The 22547-nt window shown below is 55.3% G+C and overlaps 1 protein-coding gene across 5 annotated transcripts in view; it reads right to left on the minus strand.

Moving 5' to 3' along the window:
- NFATC1 (nuclear factor of activated T cells 1) overlaps nucleotides 1-22547 on the minus strand; it is a gene marked incomplete at both ends in the record, with an annotated part of 95165 nt that overhangs the window by 67481 nt on the left and 5137 nt on the right. For all 5 annotated transcript variants that reach the window (XM_080714748.1, XM_080714745.1, XM_080714747.1 and 2 more), the window contains one exon: nucleotides 14444-15545. In XM_080714748.1, coding sequence (XP_080570874.1) covers nucleotides 14444-15545 — 1102 coding nt within the window. The remainder of the gene's footprint in view (nucleotides 1-14443; nucleotides 15546-22547) is intronic.

Raw genomic sequence — 22547 nt, forward strand, 5'->3', positions numbered from 1 at the left:
GACTTTGGCTGGGTGGGGGCCGTTCTCAGCGGCTCTGGGGCTCCACGAGCAGCTTCCTCCAAAGCCACCACGTTACAGACAAGTCTGCAGACAGGAGGACAGGCGGAACTGCTCCAGCCCACCCTCCCACACCCAGGGGAATCCAAGAATGGGTACGGTGGCCGGGAAGCCTGGCACGAAGCGCCAGTGTGGTCATGTGGCCACAGGTGAGCCCGCATCCCAGAACCCTGGCCCACGAATGTAAGCGACAGGTCCCCCGAGGATGAACAGAAAGGCCACTGGTCCCCTCTACAGCTTCAGGGAGACACTCCAAGCACAGAGCCCGCCTCGCGGTCTGGGCTGTGCAGCCAGGGCTGCTTCCTGTGGCGGGCTGGGCTATCAGCGGCACACTCACGCTGCAGGCGGAAGGAAGAGGCCAGTCAGGAGGAAGGACCCGGTCCTGGGGAAGGCTGTCTGTGGGGCACTGGGGGCCCACGGAGCCTTGGAGTAGAGGAAGAGTCAGGGACCACCCGCTGCTTCCCGCTCAGCAGGAATGGCGAATGGCGGGTCAGGTGCTGGGATTCAGGGCACACAAAAGCACCCACGCCCTGAGGCTCAGTGCCCGGACGACGCAGCCTTTACCTCCAACTGCCCCTTACAAAAGTACAGGACCAAGTCTGTGGGCCCAAGGAGAAAGACCACCTTTCCCTTTGCACAGAAAAAGAAGCAAAAAACAGAACTCACAGTGGAAAGAATAATGCTGAACCCAACTTCCAGGAAGTTTAAGGAGAAGAAGAAAGTGAGAAAGGGAGAAAAGGCCAGAGAGAGGGGAGAAAGGAAGCCGAGGGGAGGACAGGCCGGGGCTGGCCTGGCCTGGCGGCGGCCGTCCCCCACAAAAGTAAGGTGGTCCAGCTCTCCGCACCTGACAGTGACATAGGATAATTCTGTGTAAACAGCCTTGAGTCACAGATTTACAGCAGGACGTGCATAGCTTACAGTAAGAATGGTTTACAAAATAAACATTGCAAAACAGACAACTCAGATGGTTGGTTTTGGCTGGAAATGCTCAGCATGAATTTGGCAGCTCCCCAAAAATAAATAAATAAATAAAAAGAAAAAATGCAAACTGGTGCCTTGGCTCAAATAAATGGCCCAAGCCAAGCACAGCGACACATGCCACTGAGAGGCTGAGAGAGGATAGCGTGTGGTAACTTAGCAAGACCCTGCTTACAAATAAAAGGCTCAGGGGTGGAGGGGCCCTGGGTTCAATTCCCTGTAACAACGCACACACGCGTATACACACACACACACACACACACACACACACCATGGCTGGAGAGCTGTGAAGAGTAGCGGGGCAACCCCCCCCCACCCACCCACACACAGATTCAGCTGCCACCAGAAGAATCTGACCAGCCCACCCCAGCAATGGGGAATTCTGCTGAAGGCCTGCAATCTTACTTTCAACTTAATTTAATCTATTTAAAAGTAGCGCTCGCTGGGCATGGTGGCACACACTTGTAATCCCAGAGCTTGGGAGGCTGAGGCAGGAGGATTAAACAGGTTCGAAGCCAGCCTCAGCTACTGAGTGAGGCTCTCAGCAACTTAGTGAGACCCTGTTTCCAAATAAAAGTATAAAATAGGTCTGGGAATATAGCCCGGAGGTAGAAAGCCTCTGGGTTCCACCACCAGTACCAACAAAAATAAATAAATAAAATAAAAGCAGCACTCACTACAACCGTGAAAACAGCAGTGAAACAGATCTTTGGACTGCCCAACGGTGCACATGAAGCCACTTGAAATTGTCCACACACATTGAAATCACCCCACATACAGTTACCCAGGCATGCTACTCTACCTGGGTATAAAAACCTATTTCTACACAAGAAGGAATGTTTCTTCACAAAACAAAACAGACAACTTGGTATCCTGGCCTTTTCTTTTTAAAAGAAAGGCCACATTTTGAGAATTCAGGCACACTGTTCAAACAACTGTTTAGTTCAGCGTTGCATTTGACCCGTGAGTAATGGCACCCCGTGGTGGGCTCTGGCTGTCCCCGGCACTTCACTACTATGAGTATCCGTGTCATGAGCACCCACACGATCAGATCCCAGCGCGTATCTCTGCCATCCTTGGTGCAGGGTCATGGGTCGAAGGTTGTGGGCAACTGGGGAAACTGAGGCAGCTTGTGTTCTCTGTAGGCACTATGAAGCCACTACCCCAACTGGCCAAAGCCAAGCCCTGCCGTGTTTGATATTTGCCCACACAAAGGCCCCAGAAATAGTTTCCTGTGTTGCTATTTACCTCTTCACATAACACTTAAAAACACAGACCTGCAAACACCACGTGGTATGTGGATAATAAATATACATGAAATAAATACTTCTGATCCCGCAGTAGTAAATGTCCTGGAGACAGCCAGCCCTCTAAGTGTCCACGGGATTTTATTCCTATTTCTTACTAACAGGCCGTCTGGGGTAGAAAATATACTGCCGAATCTCACGACTGTGTAGATTTGTACGTTCCATGTGATAGACAACGCAGCAAGACATGATAGTACGGTAAAACACGCATGCAGATATCTAAGTGGACAGCCTAGGGCGCGCAGCTGGCCGAAGGTGCATTTAATCTGCAGAACCTCAACCTTCTCCCTTTCCGAGGCAGCAGCCAGCTTGCTCTTGGGCTTGGCCCTCCACTGGTCCCCATGGAGCTTCGCAGATTAATCCAGACCCACACCTGCATGTCCAGTAAATTACATATTTATTCTCATTTCTTATTTTATTTTGGGACTGGGGTTAAACTGAGAGGGATTCTCCCTTTGAGTTACACCTCAGCCCTTTTTATTACTTATTTTGAAATAGGCTCTCATTAAATTGCTGAGGCTAGCCTTGAATCTGTGATTCTCCACCTCAGCCTCCAAGTACTAGGATTACAGGTGTGTATTGTCACACCCAGCTTTCTTCTAAATTCTTGCAAGGAAATTTTTCCAAAGAATTTATCTTCAATTCCATGAATCCTGAAGGCCTTGGGGCTGGGGTAACATGGGCCCTGCATGCAAAAGGTTAGGGCAGGAGGGATGGCCAGTGGCCTCCCCAGGTGGCAGGCGAGTCCTGCCTTCCTGCGCCCAGCCCTGTGTGGGGCTGAGCAGGGAAAGATGCCAGCACTTCCTGCTGGAACTGTGGCTCTGGTGCTGCTGGACCCGCTTCCCAGGAAAGAGCGGTCTCATCGACTCCTGGTCCCACGCGGGAGAAGCAGAAGACGTTGTAAGCACATGCTCACATCATGGAGACTGCACAGAGACCGGGACCAGAGGACACTGGTCTCGGGTGCCCCGGGTCCTCTCTGCCACCAGGCCACACTGTCTGGTTCCACTGGCTGCCTCTGAGCACGCGAAGGGCTGGGGCATGATGACCATTTGAAATCTTCCCTCACCGTGTGGCCGCTGCGGGTGCCTATACCCCTGGCCTTGGCCAGGCCTCTGTCAAGCCCGGTCCACAAGAATTTCAGTCTTAGCTGGGCGTGGTGGTGCACCCTTGTAATCCAAACATTCGGGAGACTGAGGCAGGAGGATTATGGTTTGCAGACAGCCTCAGCTACTTAGTGAGGCCCTTTGCAATGCAGTGAGACCATTTCAAAATAAAGAATAAAAAGTAGGGCTGTGGGTGTCACTTGGAGGTAGAATGCCCCTGGGCTGCATCCCCAGTACCACAATAAATAAATAAATAAATAATAAAAATAGGGCTGGGGGTATAGCTTGGAGGTAAAAGACCCCTGGGTTCCATCTCCAGTACTGCAAAAAAAAAAAAAAAAAAAAGATTTTCAGACTTAACACATTTCTTCAGGGGCAGCAGCCAAATACTTCCTAATGGTTTGGCTGTCAGGGGAGGGGGTCCCCCTTAATTAAAAGCAGAAAGAGAAAAAGAAGGAGGAGGAAGAGAGGAAGAAAAGAAGGAAGGAAGGGGAGGAGGAGGGAGAGAGGGAGGGAAGCCAGGCTCTCTGTGGGCTGTCGGTGGTTTCTCGCTGGTTCAGCAGTCTGTGCTTCCATTGGTCTGTCCGGGGCCAGGCCCAGGACCACACAGAAACCTGCTATCAAAGGTCCAGGGCTGGCCGCAACCTCTGCCCAGCACTCTGGCCTGAGAAAGTCTGTCCCACCTAGGAGAGGCCAGCCTTCCTGGAGGCCGCCCAGGCCCAGCCAGAAGGGCACCGCCGCCCACCCAGGACAACCTGACTGCTCAGGGTTCAGGCAGCCAGCTGTGCGGGGTCATTCACAGACCACCCGGGGCAGCTCAGGCACCACGTGGCCGTGACCCAGGAGCCGAGCACCACGCTCCCACTGAATCCTTCCCTTTGGCCTCTCTTGAGCATGGAGGCAGGAGAGGTCCTGGCAACTCAGAACATTCAGAAAGACTGAGATCTTCTATGTAGCAGAAGCCCAGGGCCTCCAGCCCGCCATGTCCAGTGGGGAGGGGGTCCCCTTGAAGGCCCCTACAGATGGTCACCCTGGGGAGCCATTAACAGCTCCCCTCCCAACCCAGGGCAGGAGCTGCGTGCCCCAAGGAGCTGCTAGGCTGGGCTCTCCCGCACATCGGGGTGGTCCAGGACAGGGGTCACGCTCCGCTGCATCTCTGCCCTGGGCTGTCCTGGCTGGCCCTCCTGGGGAGGGGTGTGCAGGCTGACTCCTCCTGCTGCTGCCAGGACCCATCACAGCCGCTGGACCCCAGGTGCTTGGCTCTGATCCTGCATCCAGGGTGAGGCTGGAGGCTGGTGGGATGGGAGCTCTGGCCCAGAGGGAAACACTTGGGTTCAGGCTGCAGAGCACTGTCAAAGCCATAAGTCTGGAACCTGCAGAGTGCAGGCAGCAGGTCTCAGTGGAGGGTGTTTGTGTTAAATGACAGATTCAGGAATTTCTTAAGAATTGGCTGCTTTCCCTGCCCCCGTCAAATGGGGTGTACAGAATTACCAAGGAAGCTCATTTTTCCAGAGCTTTGGAAAAGCCATGTCCCTCTTGCTCTATGCCCCCACCCCGCCCCTCCAAATACGGAGCAGGACACCCCGGGAGCCTCCCATAGCGCACACCCAGGCCTGACCTCCCAGCCTGCAGCCAGGCAGGGAGTGCAGGGTGAGCCAGTCAGACCTCCAGGCAGCCCTGGGCCCACCTGCTCCCTGGGTGCCCGCTTCCCCTATACTCAGGCAAAGCCTGTTTCTAGGGCCTCACACCTGAAGGCAGCTGCAGCTAATCCATCCTCAGAGCAATGGCGTTTCACAAGGACCCTCACGCCACACCTGCTGTGGGTTGCTTATGGAAAATACAAATAAATCCAAGGTAGACAAAGAGCAGCGTCACAGGGATGGACTTGAGGCAAGGCAAAGCCGGTCCCAGGCAGATGACCCAGGGCCTGGCCGCAGCTCTAGGTGCCGGCCAAGCCCTCAGAGGCCACGCCACCTGCCTGCAGGAGGACCTCGAGCCGCGACACACACGTGTTCCTGGCAGGACGCGAGGCAATCAGAACACACACTTCCCGAGTGGAGGTGCCCGAGACCAGCACAGCTCCTGCCTCTTGCTGAAACAGAGGGCCGGACACCTGAACTCTCAGCGTCCTCCACCGGCCTCCCTCCTTTCCCTGACTTGGCTGGGGATGGGAAGAGGCTACGTCTCATCACCTCCTCGGCCCCCCGGCAACAAGCAGAGCTGGGTCAGACGCGGGTGTTGAGCCGGGTGACCGCTGGCCATGTCCAGCCACAGCAAACATCCAGAGGCCTCCCAGCCTCACTCCTCTCCATTCCAACTCTCTCAACATTTCCACTGTCGCAGCTTCCCTGCTCACACAGGAGGCACACCAGGCATGTGGCCCCTGGGGAGCTCCAGCGCATGGCCCTGGGGGAGGCGCTTCCCAGCTGCTGGGGCTCCTCGGTCCTCAGAGTTCTGCCTCCAGGAAAAACAGGGTCATCCTGCGGCCCAAGGCTCTGGAAACACCCCACACACATGCTCCCCGGCATGAAAGCAACCGGGCTCCTCTGCCCTATCACCTGCTCCAGGCCTGCCCAAGCCTCCTCCTGGTGACAGGGCCGAACCGGCAAGCCTCTACCCCCCAAGCCTCTGAAACACTGCCTAGTGCTCCTACACTGGCGGGGCACGCCACTGCGCTCAGGAAGCATGGGTATGGTCTCCATGTCCCCAGGAGAAGCAACTCCTTCCAACAAAACTAGAAGCCCTGCACCTGCAGAGCCGAGCCCAAGGCGTGGTCCCTGCAGCGCCCACCCAGACTCCAAGCGGCCGAGGGCCGTGGTCCTTCCTTCCTCTCTCTCTAGTGTCCCCTCCTGGGAAACTGTGTCAGCACACAGGGATCCAGGACAGGGCGGGTGGCGTCATCAGGAGCCTCGGAGGGAAAACATGCAACTTCTCCAGCCACTCTCCAACAGCCAGCAGTACTCGGCTGTCAATCCCGCTTTTGCTTTTTGGGGTCTTTTTTTGTCCTTTTGGAACTAGGGATGGAACCCAGGGCACTCACGGGCAAGAAGGGCTTTGCCACTGAGCTCATCACAGCCCCCAACCCGGCTTTTAGAAGATGGCTGAGGTTGCGAAAAGGCAACTCCAGCAGGACACATAAAAACGCTCTTGTGCAAGCTGGGCGTGGCGGCGCACGCAGTAATCCCAGCATTCAGGAGGCTGACAGGAGCATCATAGTTCACAGACAGCCTCAGCTACTTAGTGAGGCCCTTTGCAACTCAGTGAGACCAGTTTCAAAATTAAAAATAGGGCTAGAAGTGTCTCCTGGAGATAGAATGCCTCTGGATTCCATTCCCCAGTACCCCCAAAAATGCTTTCGTGCAAGACACCCAGAAATACTAGCAAATAAACCCTCTGCTTTGCCTCCAAGACCCTAGCTTCAGAAGGGAACAGATGTCTCCTGGTTAAGCTCCTATCCCTGGGCGGGCCATCTCCCCACAGACAGCCACCGCAGGTCATGGCTACCGCCTGCCACCTCCGTCCTCAGACAGGAACCCTCTGTTTTGTCCGTGTCCACTGATGCACACGACTGCCAGGGCTCTGCGCAGTTTGGAGAGCGTCAACGGGGGACTCACGGAGACTCCTGGGTGTGGGCAGATGGGCTGTCCTGAGGGCCAGCGCAGCTTCTGGAGTATTCTAAGGTTAGCAACACTCCGGGTCTCCAAGGCCAGCCTCAGAACCTGAGTGTGAAGTCCCGGAGACCCTCGCCACCTCCCCCTCCCAGGAGCAGAGGCACTGACTTCCCCTCTCTCCAGAGTGCGCCCAGGGCCACCAACCTTGTAGAAGCCCTCCATTTCCCAGCCTCTGACATCTTGGTTGAATGTCAGGCCAGTCTTCCCGTTAGAGAGCAGCGTCACAAAGCCAGGTCTCCAAGTGCCAACTGTGAACCAGAGGTCCGGGGAGGCACGCGAGGCCTGCACACCAGTGAGCTCAGGGAAGCCGAGCTGAGCGCGCCATCCTTCAGTGCTCCAGAGAGTTCCATATCAGCTCCCCCGTCCACAGTGTCCTTCTCCAGGCAAGCTGTGCCTGCCCTCCAGAGCCCTGCGTGTGCTGCCAGGAGAGCCTTGCTGCCTGCTCCCTGCAGGGCTGGTGAAGGGGCTGACCCCGCTGTGCCCCCAGGGCAGGGGTCTGAGGCTCGGGGTTCAGGTCAGCTCATGCCGGCACACGCTCGGCCGTCGGTTGTTAACGAGGGGCTGTCACTGACAGGCCCTACTCTGACCTTGGCTCCATCATGGGCCAGGAGACAGTGCTGACCTGTTCTGATCGGATGTCGCCTCATCTGTGGGTCACCCACAGGATGAGGGCAGGTGGCGGGGGGGTGGGGCTCTTCCCAGCATCTCAGGAAGAACCCTGTCCTCCCTGAGGCATCTGGAAACACCCAGGCTCTGCAGGCTGCCAGGAAGGCAGGAAGAAGCAATGGCTGAAAGACTGCCTCGAGCACCCACCCCAAGCTGTAGGTGCAGTGCGACCTGGGGAGGCGCTCCCTCAGCCCCCTGGGCGCAGATGGCAGAGACCAATTCCAAAATCAAGAAGAAACCTCAGTGCTCACCACCGCGGCTACGGGGTCCTCCTCCTTCTGGGCAGGGCTCTGCTGGAGAGGTGCTCCGAGCATGCGCCCCAGGCGAGGCCAGCTCAGCTGAAGTGCCTGGCTGCAGCCCGGCCCATCCCGCACTGGGACACACCTGCCGGCTTCTGCAGCACATTTATTTGCTTCTGACTTAGCTGTTACCCATCATCAGATTTATTTAATCTTATTCCAATTTAAGATAAACTCAGCTTCTAAAATACAAGTAGATTACTTGTTTTTTGTTTGTTTATGGTACTGGGGAAACCCAAGTGCACTCTACTTCCGAGCTACACCCCTAGCCCCATTCTGTTTTTATTTTGAAACAGCGTCTCACTATGTTGCTGTGGGCCTCCCTAAGTTGCTAAGGATGGTCTAGAACCTGCGATCCTCCTTACTCAGCCTCCCAAGATTGGGATTTCAAGTGTGCGCCACCACACTCGGCTGCAAGTGGTTTTTATTCCCGCAGTGTCCTGCTAAGAATCCTGAAGCTGATACTTGTGCACAGCATCAAAGCTCTGATTCCACTAAGACCTCCAACATCACAGCCAAAGCTTGAAGAAAACGTCCTACTGAAGGACAGGAACCTACTTCTGACCGCTGGAGCCAGCAAGCTGAGTGACAGCTGTCCACCAAGCCTGCCCACCTGAGAAATTCACTCTCCAAAGAGCAGTGGTTCATGCAGAGGGATCAAACTCGACAGTGTGCTAGGAGTCCAGAACACACTCAGCTGAAATGCCTGCCTGTCCTTTTACCTGCATGCCTCATCCACTGCCTCTTCACGGCAGATCCAGAGATGAAGCTGAGTGGACAGGGAAAGCCTCTCACACACCAAAGTTAAGACTTTCCGGGGGCCTCTTCTAAAAAACAAAAAAGGTCGGGCGTGGTGGTGCACGCTTGTGATCCCAGCGTTCAGGAGGCTGAGACAGGAGAATCGCGGTTCGCAGACAGCCTCAGCTACTTAGTTGTGGCCCTTTGCAACTCAGTCAGGCTCTGTTTCAAAATGAAGAATAAAAAATAGGGCTGGGGTGTCTCTCAGAGGTAGAATGCCCCTGGGTTCCAACCCCAGTACTGCGAAAACAAAACAAAACAAACAAACAAAAAACCAGAAAAGTTTCTCACACAGCTACCCAGATTTGGAGCACAGCTGTGACGGGGCCGTGACAGGCTCTGTGATGGAGTAGAGGGCGGGTGATCACTTAAGCTTTAGCTCCTTCAGGTTAATGTGAAAACTCTCAAGGCCACCATCTGAAAAGCATGTTCAGAAACAGCTGAACGTAAGCTGGCATCTTCTGACACAGGCGCCCATGCGCAGCCCTCCAGCCCTCCCCTCTGGTGGCGTCCCCCACCTCAGGTACATCGCCGAGAGCCACGCCTAGGGAGCCACAGAGATGGGCAGGAACCCCGGTCCTTCCAGGAGGCTCTGTGGATCGAGCGGGCGCTGCAACAGAGATTACCATTCTGGCTCAGGCAAGTCACCTCAACTTCTCCGCCAGTGTTTCACACTTACCAACATTCAGTTAAAACTCTAAGCCCCAAAGCTATGAAATTCTACCCAAAATTTCACAAAATGGCATATCTTCAGTTGCAACGTGAATTCAGTGCCAATCTTTGAACCCTGTGGGTCTAGCAAGTGCTTTGCATGCAGGGGGTGGGGTAGCTGGATGCCATAAGAAATACAGAAAGACCCCAAAGGGAAATGATCCCAGAACATCAATTGTTCTGGAAAAGACAACTGCAGCCAGCACTTCTCATCAAAAAGCCCCTTCAATGTTGGGACAGACCCAAAGAGCTTGCAGAAAGGGGAAATGGGATTGCCTGAGGCTCCTCCCTCCCAAGCTGGCAGACAGGTGAGAAGGCCCCAGCGCAGGCCCCACCACCGGCCAGGCCTCCCACCCGCCTGGGCATGAGCGCAGAGAGCACTGGCGGGCAGGAAGTCAGCTGCCGGTGTCACTGGTGAGACGACGCCACATTTCATCTTGATGGTGGCTTCCAGCTGCCCTGGGGAGGCAGTTCATGGGGGCCAGGAAACATTTGAGGTGAAGCCGGAACAGCAGGAGAGGGGAGCTCCGACGCCGGGAGGGGCTGGCACAGCCCATGGGCCTTGTTCGCCGGGTCCAGGGATGTTATGGGCATCACACCCAGGGCGGGGGACCAGGGAGCACAGCCAGTGCTCCCCAGCAAAGGAAGACAACAGCAGCTGACTTCACAGCCACGCCAGAGGCAGGCCCGGGCGGGCAGAGGGCGGACACAGGCCATCATGAACATCAGAGCGCCCTCTGGAACCCAGGGGCAGCCAGGCAGGGACTTCTCAGCTAAAGGGATCCTACCATCCGGTTGAGTTGTGCCCCCCATTTCCTATGTGGGAGCTTTCACCCCTGTTTGGAGAGGTGGCCAAGTTAAAAATGGGGTCCACTACCATGAGCCCTGATCTGATGGGGCTGGTGTCCTCATAAGAAGGGGGCTATCTGGACTCAGACACACACACAGGGATGACCACATCAGGACAGCGGACACCACTGTCTGCAAGCCGAGGACGGGTCTTGAGAGGCCCCTGGACATTGGGCTCCAGCCCCTGGAGCTATAAGAATTAAATTCCTGGTGCTATAGAAGAAGGGACATATGTTTCCTCTAATATGCCCAAACTAGGGAACATAGAGGATACCAGAGGGACTCCAGATAATGGAGGGGAAATCTCAGCAAAGTTTGAATGGAAAGATAGGAGAGGAGGAAGGCTGAACTTGATTAATGAGGGTCTATATCCAAATATGTGTAAAAGTATGAATATGACATGGTTACCCTGGACAATCATTGGTGGGAGGGGGAAGGGTAAACGAGGGCAGGAGGGGGGAGAGGGCACCAAATACAGTTTAAATGTATACCATTTATTTTCAATTAAAATTTTGTATTAAAAAAAAATTTCTGGTGCTAAATTCCCTATGCCTGGCCTGGGTGCCTGGCCATGGCAGCCCCATACATAAGACACACAGCCCACCTGAACTTTATCCACTCCTGTGTGTGTGCGTGGTACCGGGGATGAAACCCAGGGGCATTCTACCTCCAATAACATCTCCAGTTCTATTTCTATTTTTTTATTTTTTTGAAACAGGGTCTCACTAAGTTGCAGGGGGCCTAAGTAGCTGAGGCTGGCTGGGAACATGTGATCCTCCTGTCTTAGCCTCCCAAGAACTGGGATTTCAAGCTTGCGCTGCCATGCCCGGCTTCTTACTCTACTTTTTTTTTTTTTTTTAATTGCTGCACTGTAGTCCTCCATCTTAATGGAGTACAAGATGGTGGAGGCGCACACGCACACATCACTCATTCAGCCCTTCCCCAGTTCCCACCCCCTCCCTCCTTCTCATGCTTGGCTCAGTGACTGACTTAGATATGTTTGTGAACGCACATCATGCACATTAGGGAGTTTCCCTCTCCCTCCCATAACCCCTAGTGAGGGCGCCTTACTTGTGAGGGCGCCTTACTTGTGAGGGCGCCTTACTAGTGAGGGCGCCTTACTTACTAGTGAGGGCGCCTTACTAGTGAGGGCGCCTTACTTGCTCATCCGTGGTTTCTCCTCCTTTGTCTAGAGTTCCTCCTATGTCCCTTTTTCTCCCTAGCATCTACAGATTAAGAAAGTATCCAGTTTCTTACTTTTTGTGACTGACTAATCTCACTTAGTATAACGTTTTCCAGTCCCATCCATTTCCCTGTAAATGACATAATTTTGTTCTTCTTTATGGCTGAGTAAAATTCCATTGTGTACCTATCTCATAGTTTTGTTACTATGCAGGAGGAATCATAATACCTGACTTTAAACTACACTACAAAGCCTTTGTAATAAAAACAGAATGGTATGGGCACAAAAACAGATACACAGACCAATGGATCAGAATAGAAGACCCAGAAACAAGTTCACACACTTATAGCCAATTGATTTTTGACAAAGGGGCCAAAAACATACACTAGGAAAAAAGATAGCCTTTTCAACAAATGGTGTTGGCAAAACTGGTTAACCGTATGCAGAAAAATGGAATAAACCCCATATTCTCACCCTGCACAAGAGTCAATTCAAGATGGATCAAAGACTTGGAAATCAGACCAGATACCTTGAGGCTCCTTGAAGAGAGCATAGGTCCAACACTGCAACACATAGGCACAGGAAAAACCTTCTCAACAAGACCCCAAAAGCACAACAAACTAAAAGGTGAATCAATACGTGGGATTGCATGAAACTGAAAACCTTCTGTTCAGCAAAGGAAACTGTCAAGAACCTCAACCGAGAGCCAACAGAATGGGAGAGATTTTTGCCACCTACTCCTCTGATAGAGGACTAATATCTAGAATACACAGAGAACTCAAGAAACTCAGCACTAAGAAAACAAATAACTCAATCAAAAAATTGGTAAGTGAACTAAATAGACACTTCATGAAAGAAGAAATTCAAATGGCCAATAAATGCATGAAAAAATGCTCAACATCATTGGTAATCAGAGAGATGCAAATCAAAACTACCCTGAGATTTCACCTTACCCCAACTAGAATGGCAATCATTCAAAACAGAAACAACAACAGATGCTGGCGAGGATGTGGAGAAGTGGGAACTCTAAGTCATTGTTGGTGGGACTGCAAATTAGGGCAACCACTTTTTTTTTTTTTTTTTTTTTGCGGGTCTTGAGATGGAACCCAGAGGCATTTGACCTCTGAGCTACACCCCTTGCCCAATTTTTTATTCTTTGTTTTGAAACTGGGTCTCACTGAGTTGCAGAGGTCTCACTAAGTAGCTGAGGCTGTCTGCAAACCGCGATCCTCCTGTCTCAGCCTCCCGAATGCTGGGATTACAAGTGTGCGCCACCACGCCCGGCGATTAGGGCAACCACTTTGGAAAACAGTATGGAGGATCCTCAGAAGAATGAGAACAAATCTACCATTTGATCCAGCAATGCCACTTCTGGGTATCTACCCCAAAGAAAGGAAACCAAACTACCAAACTAATGCATGCGTATCTATGTCCATAGCTGCACAATTCACCATTGCCAAACTCTGGAGCCAGCCAAGATGTCTCCACTTCTCAAAAAGCTCTCCACCCCCGTGACATGGCTGACATTTCCCTCCCTGACTCCGAAAGTTCACTTAGGTCCACGAGGAGTGCCGGCGACCCTCGCTGCCTGTGAAATCAGCTCATACAGAAGCACACCACAGCAACTGCTTGGCAGGGCTGGCCTCAAGCTGCAATCGTCTCGTTTTCGGTTAACACTATGATGATAGCAAGCCTGCGTCATTCTGAAGCTTTTTAAACGCCTCCACGTAGAGTTCTAGAGCCCAATCTCATGAACTACCCTGAGACACTGGAGGTAATGGCAACTCTGAATGGCCAGCCCTCCTGGGGCTGAGCCGAGACGCTGGGCAGACGGGCAACCTGCCTGGTGCCAGCCGGGAGCCCCGAGGCCACACATTCCCCGCTCTAGGCCAGCCTGCAAGCCTGTGTGCCCAGAGCCAGCGTCCTCCCACCCCGGCTGCTTCGGGAGCCATCAACCCTCACAAATCGTCAAAAGGGTGCAGTGGGCCATTCGCAGCCTAGACAAGACCTTCTTGAGCAGCCCCCAGCTGCCGCAGGGAACGGATGGGAGAGTCCAAGAAGAGCAGAGCCTTCTACAGCCTGCGGCCTCTGGGGGCACCTGCTGATCCAGGCCCACGCTGCTGAGAACCTGAGGGTCCCGCTCCAGGCCTGACTCGGAAGCCCTAACAAAGGGGGGCAGGAACCAAGAGGACAGAGGCAGGGCCCCTGGGAGGCGCAATGATGGAGCCATTGCAGGGCGGGAGGCACCCGCTGGGCTCAGAGTGGCCTACCTGTCGGAAGCTGTTTAGTTAGAAATAAAAGCGCTGTGCTGGAGAAGCGGGCCCAGGGGAGCAGGAGCAGCCGGGGCCTGCTTAAAGAGAGAAACCAACAGCCCAGGACAGGAGCTGGGGACTTGCCCAAGCGCCCTCACTGACTGCCAGAAGCAGGGCTGGTCTCCTGGGGGAGGCACTGTGCTGGGGACGACATGGGCAGTCGGTGCCCTAGGGGACTGTGGAGCTGAGGTCCCATCTGCACCCAACGTGGTGAGGGCAATTAGTGCGGAGAGAGGAGGCCAGGAGCGCGGCCGTGGCTGCGTCGCTGAAGACACACAGCTAGCCAGAGGGGCCACACTTGTTCTGGGCAGAGTCGTGCCCAGAACCCCAGGCTGTGCAGTGCCAGCCTGGTACCTATGACCTGACCTCGGACCAGGGTCCCTGCAGGTGACGGAATCACAGTGAGGCCTTTGCAATGACCTGGATCCAACAGAGGCTCACATGTGGGCGCAGGCCTAGGGGCCGGCACCTGGCCAGCAGGACGATGCTCGCACGGGGCCGCTCACCTCAGGTAGGGCGCAGGGCTCAGCGGCTTGGGCTTGGCCCACGGGTAGGGCGGCTGTGGCACCGACAGGTACTGCTCGCAGAAGGCACCCTTGCGAAGGTGCTGGAAGCCCAGCTCCTCTGGCAGGTCGGGCGCAGGCGGCGTGGCGCCCAGCTCCAGCTCCTCGCTGGCCGGCTCCACCTTGAGTGCCACGGAGGGCGCATGCTCCAGGGCCGTCTTGCGGGCCTTGACTGGGACCCCATCACCAAGGTCCAGGCTGCTGTCGGTGGTCAGCGCGTTGATGGCAGCTACGATGGCCGAGCTGGTGTATTGGGTAGAGTTGCCAAGCCAGGTGTCCTCGGTCACGCTGACCCGTGGCGAGCCGTGTGGCGAGGGCGAGGGCGAGGGGTGTGGGGAGCAGGAGGGCTGCCGCCCGTTGAGGCTGTACTTGCGTTTGTTGCAGGGCGAGGTGGGCCGGGAGCCGCGAGCGCCCAGCCAGCTCTCCTCTGTGACACTGGTGCGCGGCGAGGTGGACGGGGAGTGCCTGGGCGAGCCCAGCAGGTGGCAGGCACCTAGGCCTCGCGGGAAGCCGTCCTCGGGGTCCGTGGTCTTGGGGGACACGCAGGGCGACTGCCAGGGCGAGGTCTGCGGGGACGCGTAGGGGAAGGAGTAGTTGGACTCATAGGAGGAGGCCTCGGAGTTGCAGCTGCGGGAGGATAGGCTGCTGGCCGGGCTGAGGCAGGAGGGGTCCCGGTAGGCCTCCAGGCTGGGCAGGGTCAGCGTGGCTGTGGATGGCGAGCGCTTGCAGCTGGGGAGCACGTCGTCCACCTCGGCGTCGTGAAAGAACTGGCCGCCATGGTGCAGACCCAGGTAGGAGGTGATCTCGATGCGCGGGCTCTCCAGGGTTGGCGCCCCGTTGGGCCGGGTGCTACCAGAAGGCAGGAAGTACCCCCCGGGCCCACCGTCCATCGCCCCTCCATACCCCGAGCCATGGCTGGGGGAAGGAACAGCAGAGATGCCGGGGCTGGATGTCTGCAGCTCATGACATGGGACGGGCAGGGAGGCGTGTGCCCCGGGAAGCGGCAGGGCAGAGCTGACGCTGGACGGCACGTAACTGTAGTGCTCTGGAAGGAGAGGGAGACAAGAGAGCGTGAGTGAGACCACCAAAGCACCACCAGGAGCCTCCCGGCCCAACAGCCCGTGCGCTCCAGCCCACAGGCCTGCTCTGCTTCCTCAGTGGCCCCGGGCGGTGGTTTGACCCCAGGGAGCAGGCCTTTCCATAGGCTCCGGGCCTCCTCCTGGCTCGGCCCAAGCCTAACCCGGCCAGCAAGGTCCCCTGAACCCCTCCTGGGCCCTCCAGCCAGCACAACTGCCTCCCTCGGCCAGAGGTCCTTTCCCAGGAGCTGCTCCGCTGTCCCTGGACTGTCTCCTGCTCTTTATGAATAAACCGCATCCCGACCCCTCTGCCTTGAGTCCAGGCCCTGACCCAACACCGGGCTCACCTTTCCTGGTTTTTCCTTCTCAGCACATATCCACTCTAATGTGTGTGTGTTCATTCATTAATCTCTCCTGCCTCTCCTTGACCGCAGAAAACAAGTTCCATGGTGGCAGGGCCTTTACCTGCCTTAGTCTGGGTGGTGGCTGTGGGGCAGATGGGTGGATGGATGGATGGAAGGACAGATGATAGTGGGAGGAGGAGGAAGAGTGGATGCATGAATGACAGGCAGGTGACGGGAAGATGGAGAGACAGATGGGAGATACTGGGTGGTGATGGATGGGATGGAGGGATGGGATGGAGGGATGGGTGGGTGGTGGAGGGGGAAAAAGGGTCTGGGTTGGTGAAGGGAAGGATGATTTTAGAGACAAGGGCCCAGACACGTAGATTTGAACAGGCTGATTACTGCCAAGGGGCCTTCATCACCAGCTAGAAGGGTCTGGGTGAAAACCTGAATCTGGGGTCCCTCTCATGGACATCTGAGGCTGGCTCATACCCTAGGTATCCAACTTTTAGAATGAAACAAAACAGATGGTTCTGATGCACAGCTAATTTTGAGAATCATTATGGTTCATTACACTTCAATAAAATATTTTAAAATCAGTATTATTATAGTTGGGAGTTTGAATGGGAAGGTGATGCATCTGGGTTTCTAGCTGAAAGACTCCTGCCAGCATCCCAGAGCCTCATGACCGTGTGATGCGCATTCCCAGGGCTTTCAATAATGGAAAGCAGTAACAGTGGAAACTCTAGATCTGCCCCGGCCGAGCTCACTGGCTGGGAGATGTTTTATTCAAGCGCAATGCTGTTCTTCCGTGTCCTGGTTCAGAAACCAACAAGGACGGTTCCCAGAGCACCAAGGATTTCACAGCACCACTCAAATGCACGTTTCCAACACAAATGCCCACATGGGTGGGCTCTGTTTCTGCACCTGCTGGTCTCTAGGAATGGCCATCTCACTATTCTCAGGATGACTTTTTCTTTGGGTGGTGGGCTCAGGACCTGCCTAGCGGCCCCTCAACCCTGAGGGCAGCCGCTGCTGTCTGGAAACTCCAGCACCCAGACAAGGAGGAAGTGGAACCCTGAGGGGAGTCAGAAGCAGCACCTGGCTAGTCCGGGCCGGCCCCCCACTGTCGCAGAGAAGCCAAAAGAGGGGACCCAATGCACGCGCCCCACTCCCTGGCCATAATAGCATGCTCAAGAAGATGGCAAGCCAGAGCAGGCCTGGGGGTGCACGTCTGTACTCCCAGTGCTGGGGAGGCTGAGATAGGAGGGGCTCAGGTTCAAGACCAGCCTCAGCAACCTACCGAGACTCTCAGCTACCCAGGCAATACTTTGTTTCAAAATAAATAAATAAATAAAAATAAAAAGGGCTGGGGGTGTATCTTGGAGGTAGAATGCTCCTGGGTTCAATTCCCAGTACTACACAACACACACACACACACACACACACACACACACAAATGCACATGCACAGAGAGAGCGAGAGAGAGAAAGGAGAGAGAAGAAAGGAAACTGAAACCTGACGCTAAAAGTCTGATTACAATCTTTTTTAGAAAATGTATCCAGGCCAGGTGAGGTGGCATACACTTGTAATCCCAGCATTTGGGAGGCTGAGACAGGAGGATCTGGGTTCACAGACAGCCTCAGTAACTTAGTGAATCCCTCTGCAACTCAGTGAGACCCTGTTTCAAAATAAAGAATAAAAATGGGGCTGGGGGTGTAGCTCGGAGGTAGAATTCCCATGGGTTCCATGCCCAGTACCGCAAAAAAGAAAAAAAATACTGATAATGGGAGATTGATATTGTATATTTATGGGATAGGATTTTTGGTAGACATCAACAACGCACTGCAGTTGGTATATTCCAAAATCGACTATAATGAGATACTGTTTGCCTCCCTTCCTTCTGGCATAGCACTTGGCTTTGCCACTAACACAGGATTTCTGCCTCTTGTCATGTGAAATACGCTTCTCTTTAGAAGTTTCTCTAAAAACCTCCTGCAGTGCCCAGGCCCTTCCAGGACATCTCCCAGGGGCTCCAGAGGCCCACACACTGCCTGTGGCTCACACCAGGGCATCTGCCGCAGGAGCTCGTGGTCTTAGGGTCCTGGGGAGGAAGGCCACGAGCTGCCACCTGTGGTACCCGCTCCCCAGAGGTGCGGGGTCTCCACCTGGAGCTGCGTGCCCAGCAGTGGGAGCTGCCGCACCTGCAGAGGCAGTGTCTCTAGGAGCACGTGCTCACCCAGGCACCACCTCCACCTCGGGACAGGCTCCCTCCAGGTGGCACAAGCTGGGACCTGTGATGTCCGCCATGGCCCGGGAGGAGACGGTGTGGGGAAACGCATGGCACGGCAGTTCCTGCTCACCTGGAGCCCTGGGCTCAGGCTGATGCTGCGACTGATGTTCAAGTAAGTTTCATTTTAAGCAAACCCAGTTCCAGAGGGCCAGGAAGCAGGAGCTCCCGGGCAACCGTGTGTCTGTCTCCACCTCTGCAGGACGGCGCTCCTTGCTTCCCTAGAGCCGCGCGACCCCTGCGCTCAAGGTGAGGGCTCCTTGAGTGCACCCCTCGCCTGCTGTGGAGCCTGGAGCCCGGGAGGCCCTCCGCTCCCCTCCCACCAACCATGTTCAAACCCGCACATTCCAAAGGCCTTGTCTACAGGGAAACCTGCAGTAGCTTCCTTAGCCACTCTGTGAGCTTCGGCTGACTTACATCCTGTCACACACTGCCACAGAGCTCAGCACCGGTCATAGCACCTACTGCCACCCCCAGGAACCTGGCCATCTGCCCGGGGGTGCGTGGCACTGTGGCACAGGCCCAGGAACAGACTGAGGAGCGCACACCTCAGGTCCCATGAAGGCTGGCCACCCTCTGAAGGTGTCCTCCCTCCTCGCGCTCCTCGGCCGCCCTCCTGTGCTTGGGATGCCTACGGGTGTCATGGGCTCCTGAGGAGTGCGCTGGGCCCTGGGCAAGCCGCCAAGGGTGGCCTCAGCAAACTCAGCAAACAGCACTGTCAGAAATGGTCTGTGACCTTCTACAGAATAACATATTTCAGAGCCATAGAACATGAATGCTTCAGGACAACCTCAAAATAAAAGTTCCGGTGCGTTCTTCTCAGGAGGGCGCGGCGCAGGGCTTGCGGTGCGCTTGGCCGTCCTGGCTGGCCTGGGCCCCGGCTCTTGGCCAGCAGTAAGACCCGGCTTACAGGGCTGTACTTCAGGGAGCTCGCTCCGCACAGGTAACCTGCCACCAAGCCGCCCCATCAGACAAGGGCCGCCAGCACATGCCTCCACCGAGCGTTCTCAGGCCCGAGGCTGCTCCGTCCCACGTGACTTTTATTTTTCATCTTAAGCTGGGCTTGCACTGCGGCCACGAAGCTAGAAATAGAACTGGAAGGAGCCTGCCAGCCAGGCTGTCCTCCGCACGGGCCTGCCGCGCTTTGGCACTCAGGGCAGCCCAGCTGCGAGGACCCCGGGGAGACCCACGCTGGAAGACAGCGAAACTGAGCAGGACAACGCCCGAGGGCCGAGCCCTTGCTGCCGGAAGCTGTTTGCCCAGCATGCGGGGTGGCCTACCGAGGGAGACGGCGTGGGCGCCAGGTCAGGCCAGCAGCATGACAGACAGTGACAGGTTCTGAGATGCTATATCCCTTGCGCGCAATCTGCTGGAGGGGGATCTGCAGCGGGGGAAAGCTAGGCTCAGGCGGCAGCCACAAACAGCGCTCAGCGTCTTTTGGGTGAGCTTGCCCCAGCCTGTTTGGGGTCCTTCACGCAGCCCAGGCCCACCAGTACATCATTTCTCAAAGACCTCGGATCATATTAAAGCATCATCTGAAAGCCTCACACCAGCATTCTGTTTTTAAAGAATCTGAAATCAGTAGCACAGCCTAGTTGCTTCTGTCTAGCTGTGCTCTTCCTTTGAAAAGCGTGACACAGGACTTGGAGGGCGAGAGAGGAGGATGGAAAGCTGAAGGTCATCAGGAGTGACTGAGTAACACCATTTCAAAATGAAAATGGCTGGTGATAGACGGGGTAGAATGCTCTCAGGTCCAGTCCCCAGGAGTACATGCGCGTGCGCGCGCACACACACACACACACACACACACACACACGCCAGGCCTGGAAGCATATGCCTGTAATCTCAGTACTTGGGACGCTGATATAGGAGGATCACAGGTTTAAGGCCAGCTTCAGCAACTTAGCAAGACCCTGTTTCAAAATAAAAAATAAAAAAGGCTGGGGGAGGCACAGCAACCCTGGGTTCAATCCCCAGGACCACACACACACACAGTATGAAATAGAACTAAAATATCCTTCGAGAGCCAGGCGTGGTGGTGCACACGTGTAATCCCAGCATTCGGGAGGCTGAGACAGGAGGATCACAGCTCGAGGACAGCTTCAGCTACTTAGTGAGACTCTGTTTCAAAACAAAGAAAAAAAATAGGCTGGGGTATGTAGAATGCCCCTGAGTTCCATCCACAGTACAAAAAAAAAAAAAAAAAAGAAAGGAAGGAAGAAAGAAAGAAAAAGATCCGTCTACAGACAAGTCTGTCCTGATCACACTCCTGTGGCTCTCACAGGTAGTAAGGCCTTCGTAGGAAAGACTGGAAGGCTTTCTCTAAAATGCTGGCCTTAGTAAATGGACGCTGGGACCAGGCTGTCCTGAGGGCCAGGCTGTCCCTCCAGGTCTCCTGCTGCAGCGGCAGACCTGTCCTGGGCTCAACCTGTCCTCCTGGGAAGAGAGATCGCCCCACTTATGCACATGAACTCGAGAATAAAAACCCTTCCAGATAGCATCTCTGTGCTGCCCCTTCCCACACGTGAGCCACTAACTGCCCCTGGCAGAGCCCAAAGCAGCCAGGCAGTGCTGCCATGCAGAGGTCCAGGTTCCCTGGAGGCATGGAAGTCCTGGCCGGCTTCCTCCTGAGGTGCTGGCAGCCTACAAGCAGGCCAAAATAACTTAGAAAACAGGAGCCCTGAGGCGGGAAGCGGCACACCCGCCTCCCAGCTGACGGCACAGCAGCTATTTCCTGAGCCCCAGAAGAGAGCCCTGGGCCTCCTTCACCTCGCCCCGCGGCTGGGAGGGGACCCAGGCCCGGCAGGCTGGGTGGAAACCGGAAGATGCCAGGCACTAGAGCTGCGTCACTCCTGTCCCACCCAGAGCAGAGCATTTTAAAATTTTTCTTTTCATTCTCCTAACAAACAGTTATTGAATATCTATTATTTGTACCCGCTAAGCATGTTGAACTAAAGAACAAGGAGACACAGTCCTTCTCGCCAAAGAGCCTCCGAGGAGGTGGGCTGGGCCCGGGCGTGCAGGAGGCTCCAGACCCCGCCCGCCACCAGCCCTGGAGGGCAGCTCCTGCAGGGCCTGCAGCCCTGGCCGCTAGGCTAGGCTCCTGCTCCAGGCTGGGCCCGTCCCTGTTGGAAAGGGGTGAGTTTTCATACTCAGTTTAACTGCAAAGCTCAGAGTTACTTTGAAGTTCATCTCAGAACTACTTGTACACTCACTCATTTATAGCTAGTCTCATTCCAGAAATAATGTGAAACGCTTAGTATCACCCCTTAGGGGCTACAGATTTTAACACAGTGACACTGTAACAGGCCATGTTTAGTGTTTAATATCTATCTGCGCATAAGGAGTGTCTTCTAGCAACTTCCTTCTGACACTAAAAGAGGAAGGTGCTCTCCCCAGCCCTGGTCTCCCTGCCCAGAGCTCTCCCTGCAACCTCCAAGCTGCAGGCGCTGGACCTGGTGCCAAGCCCAGGGACGCACACTTAGCAGGGCTACTCCACAGGCAGCCTGGGGGTCCCAGCCAGCTCTAGATGTGCTGTGTGTGCCAGACCTCAGAGTCCCAGACCCGGGGGCCTGCAAGGGCCTCCAGCAGCCAAGTGCCTCCGCCTCTGCTCTTGTTTTGGTTCAGATCAAAGCCAGCAGAAGCCTCTTGGAGGACCTCACATGGCAGATGGAGGGAATGTGTGCGAATGCTCCCTGGGCGGGGAGGGCGCCGCAGCCAGAGTCCCAGCTCGGGGCAGGGTGCGTTAAGGCTGCTGACAAAGGGCACCCACCCAAGCCGAATGCAATCCCAACTCCCTGCGGCCTGGAATCTCAGGGGAGCCTGGGGAACGCTCCTCCCTGGTGTGGGGTGTGTGCACAAGAGCTGCAGAGACAGCTGTGTGTACACCCAGTGTACCGTGGCCCCTCTCAGACCTGCTCCTGGAAGATGAGGCCACACTTCCTTCAGGGCAGTGGGCGGAGGGCTGTCCTCCCAAGACAGCTGCTTCCAGCCAAAGACCCAGGCCTGCCAGCTTGACCCCGGGGCCTACCCATCCCACTGGGCCTTCTGGTCAGCAAGGCGTCTCAGGGAGACGGCCAGGCCCAAGCCAGCCTGCGAACCACCGCAGAGACCGCAGTGAGACTGGCCCAGCAGCCTGGCTGTGGCTTCAGCCCTGAACACAAAAGCCTTTAGAGGCTGGCAGTGGGCTCTGGGGCCAGGTGTTACAGCTCACGCGGTCCACAGACACTTCCATGTTCTAAATCTTAACCTCTGTCAGCTGAGCTGATCACTGAGGCAGGAGGCTTGCCTGACTCAGGAGCAGAGAGAACCAGGCTCTCCAGGAAGGCGGCAGCCAA

This window comes from Muscardinus avellanarius, assembly GCF_963383645.1.
Source record: "Muscardinus avellanarius genome assembly, chromosome: 17".
Classification (NCBI taxonomy): Eukaryota; Metazoa; Chordata; class Mammalia; order Rodentia; family Gliridae; genus Muscardinus; species Muscardinus avellanarius.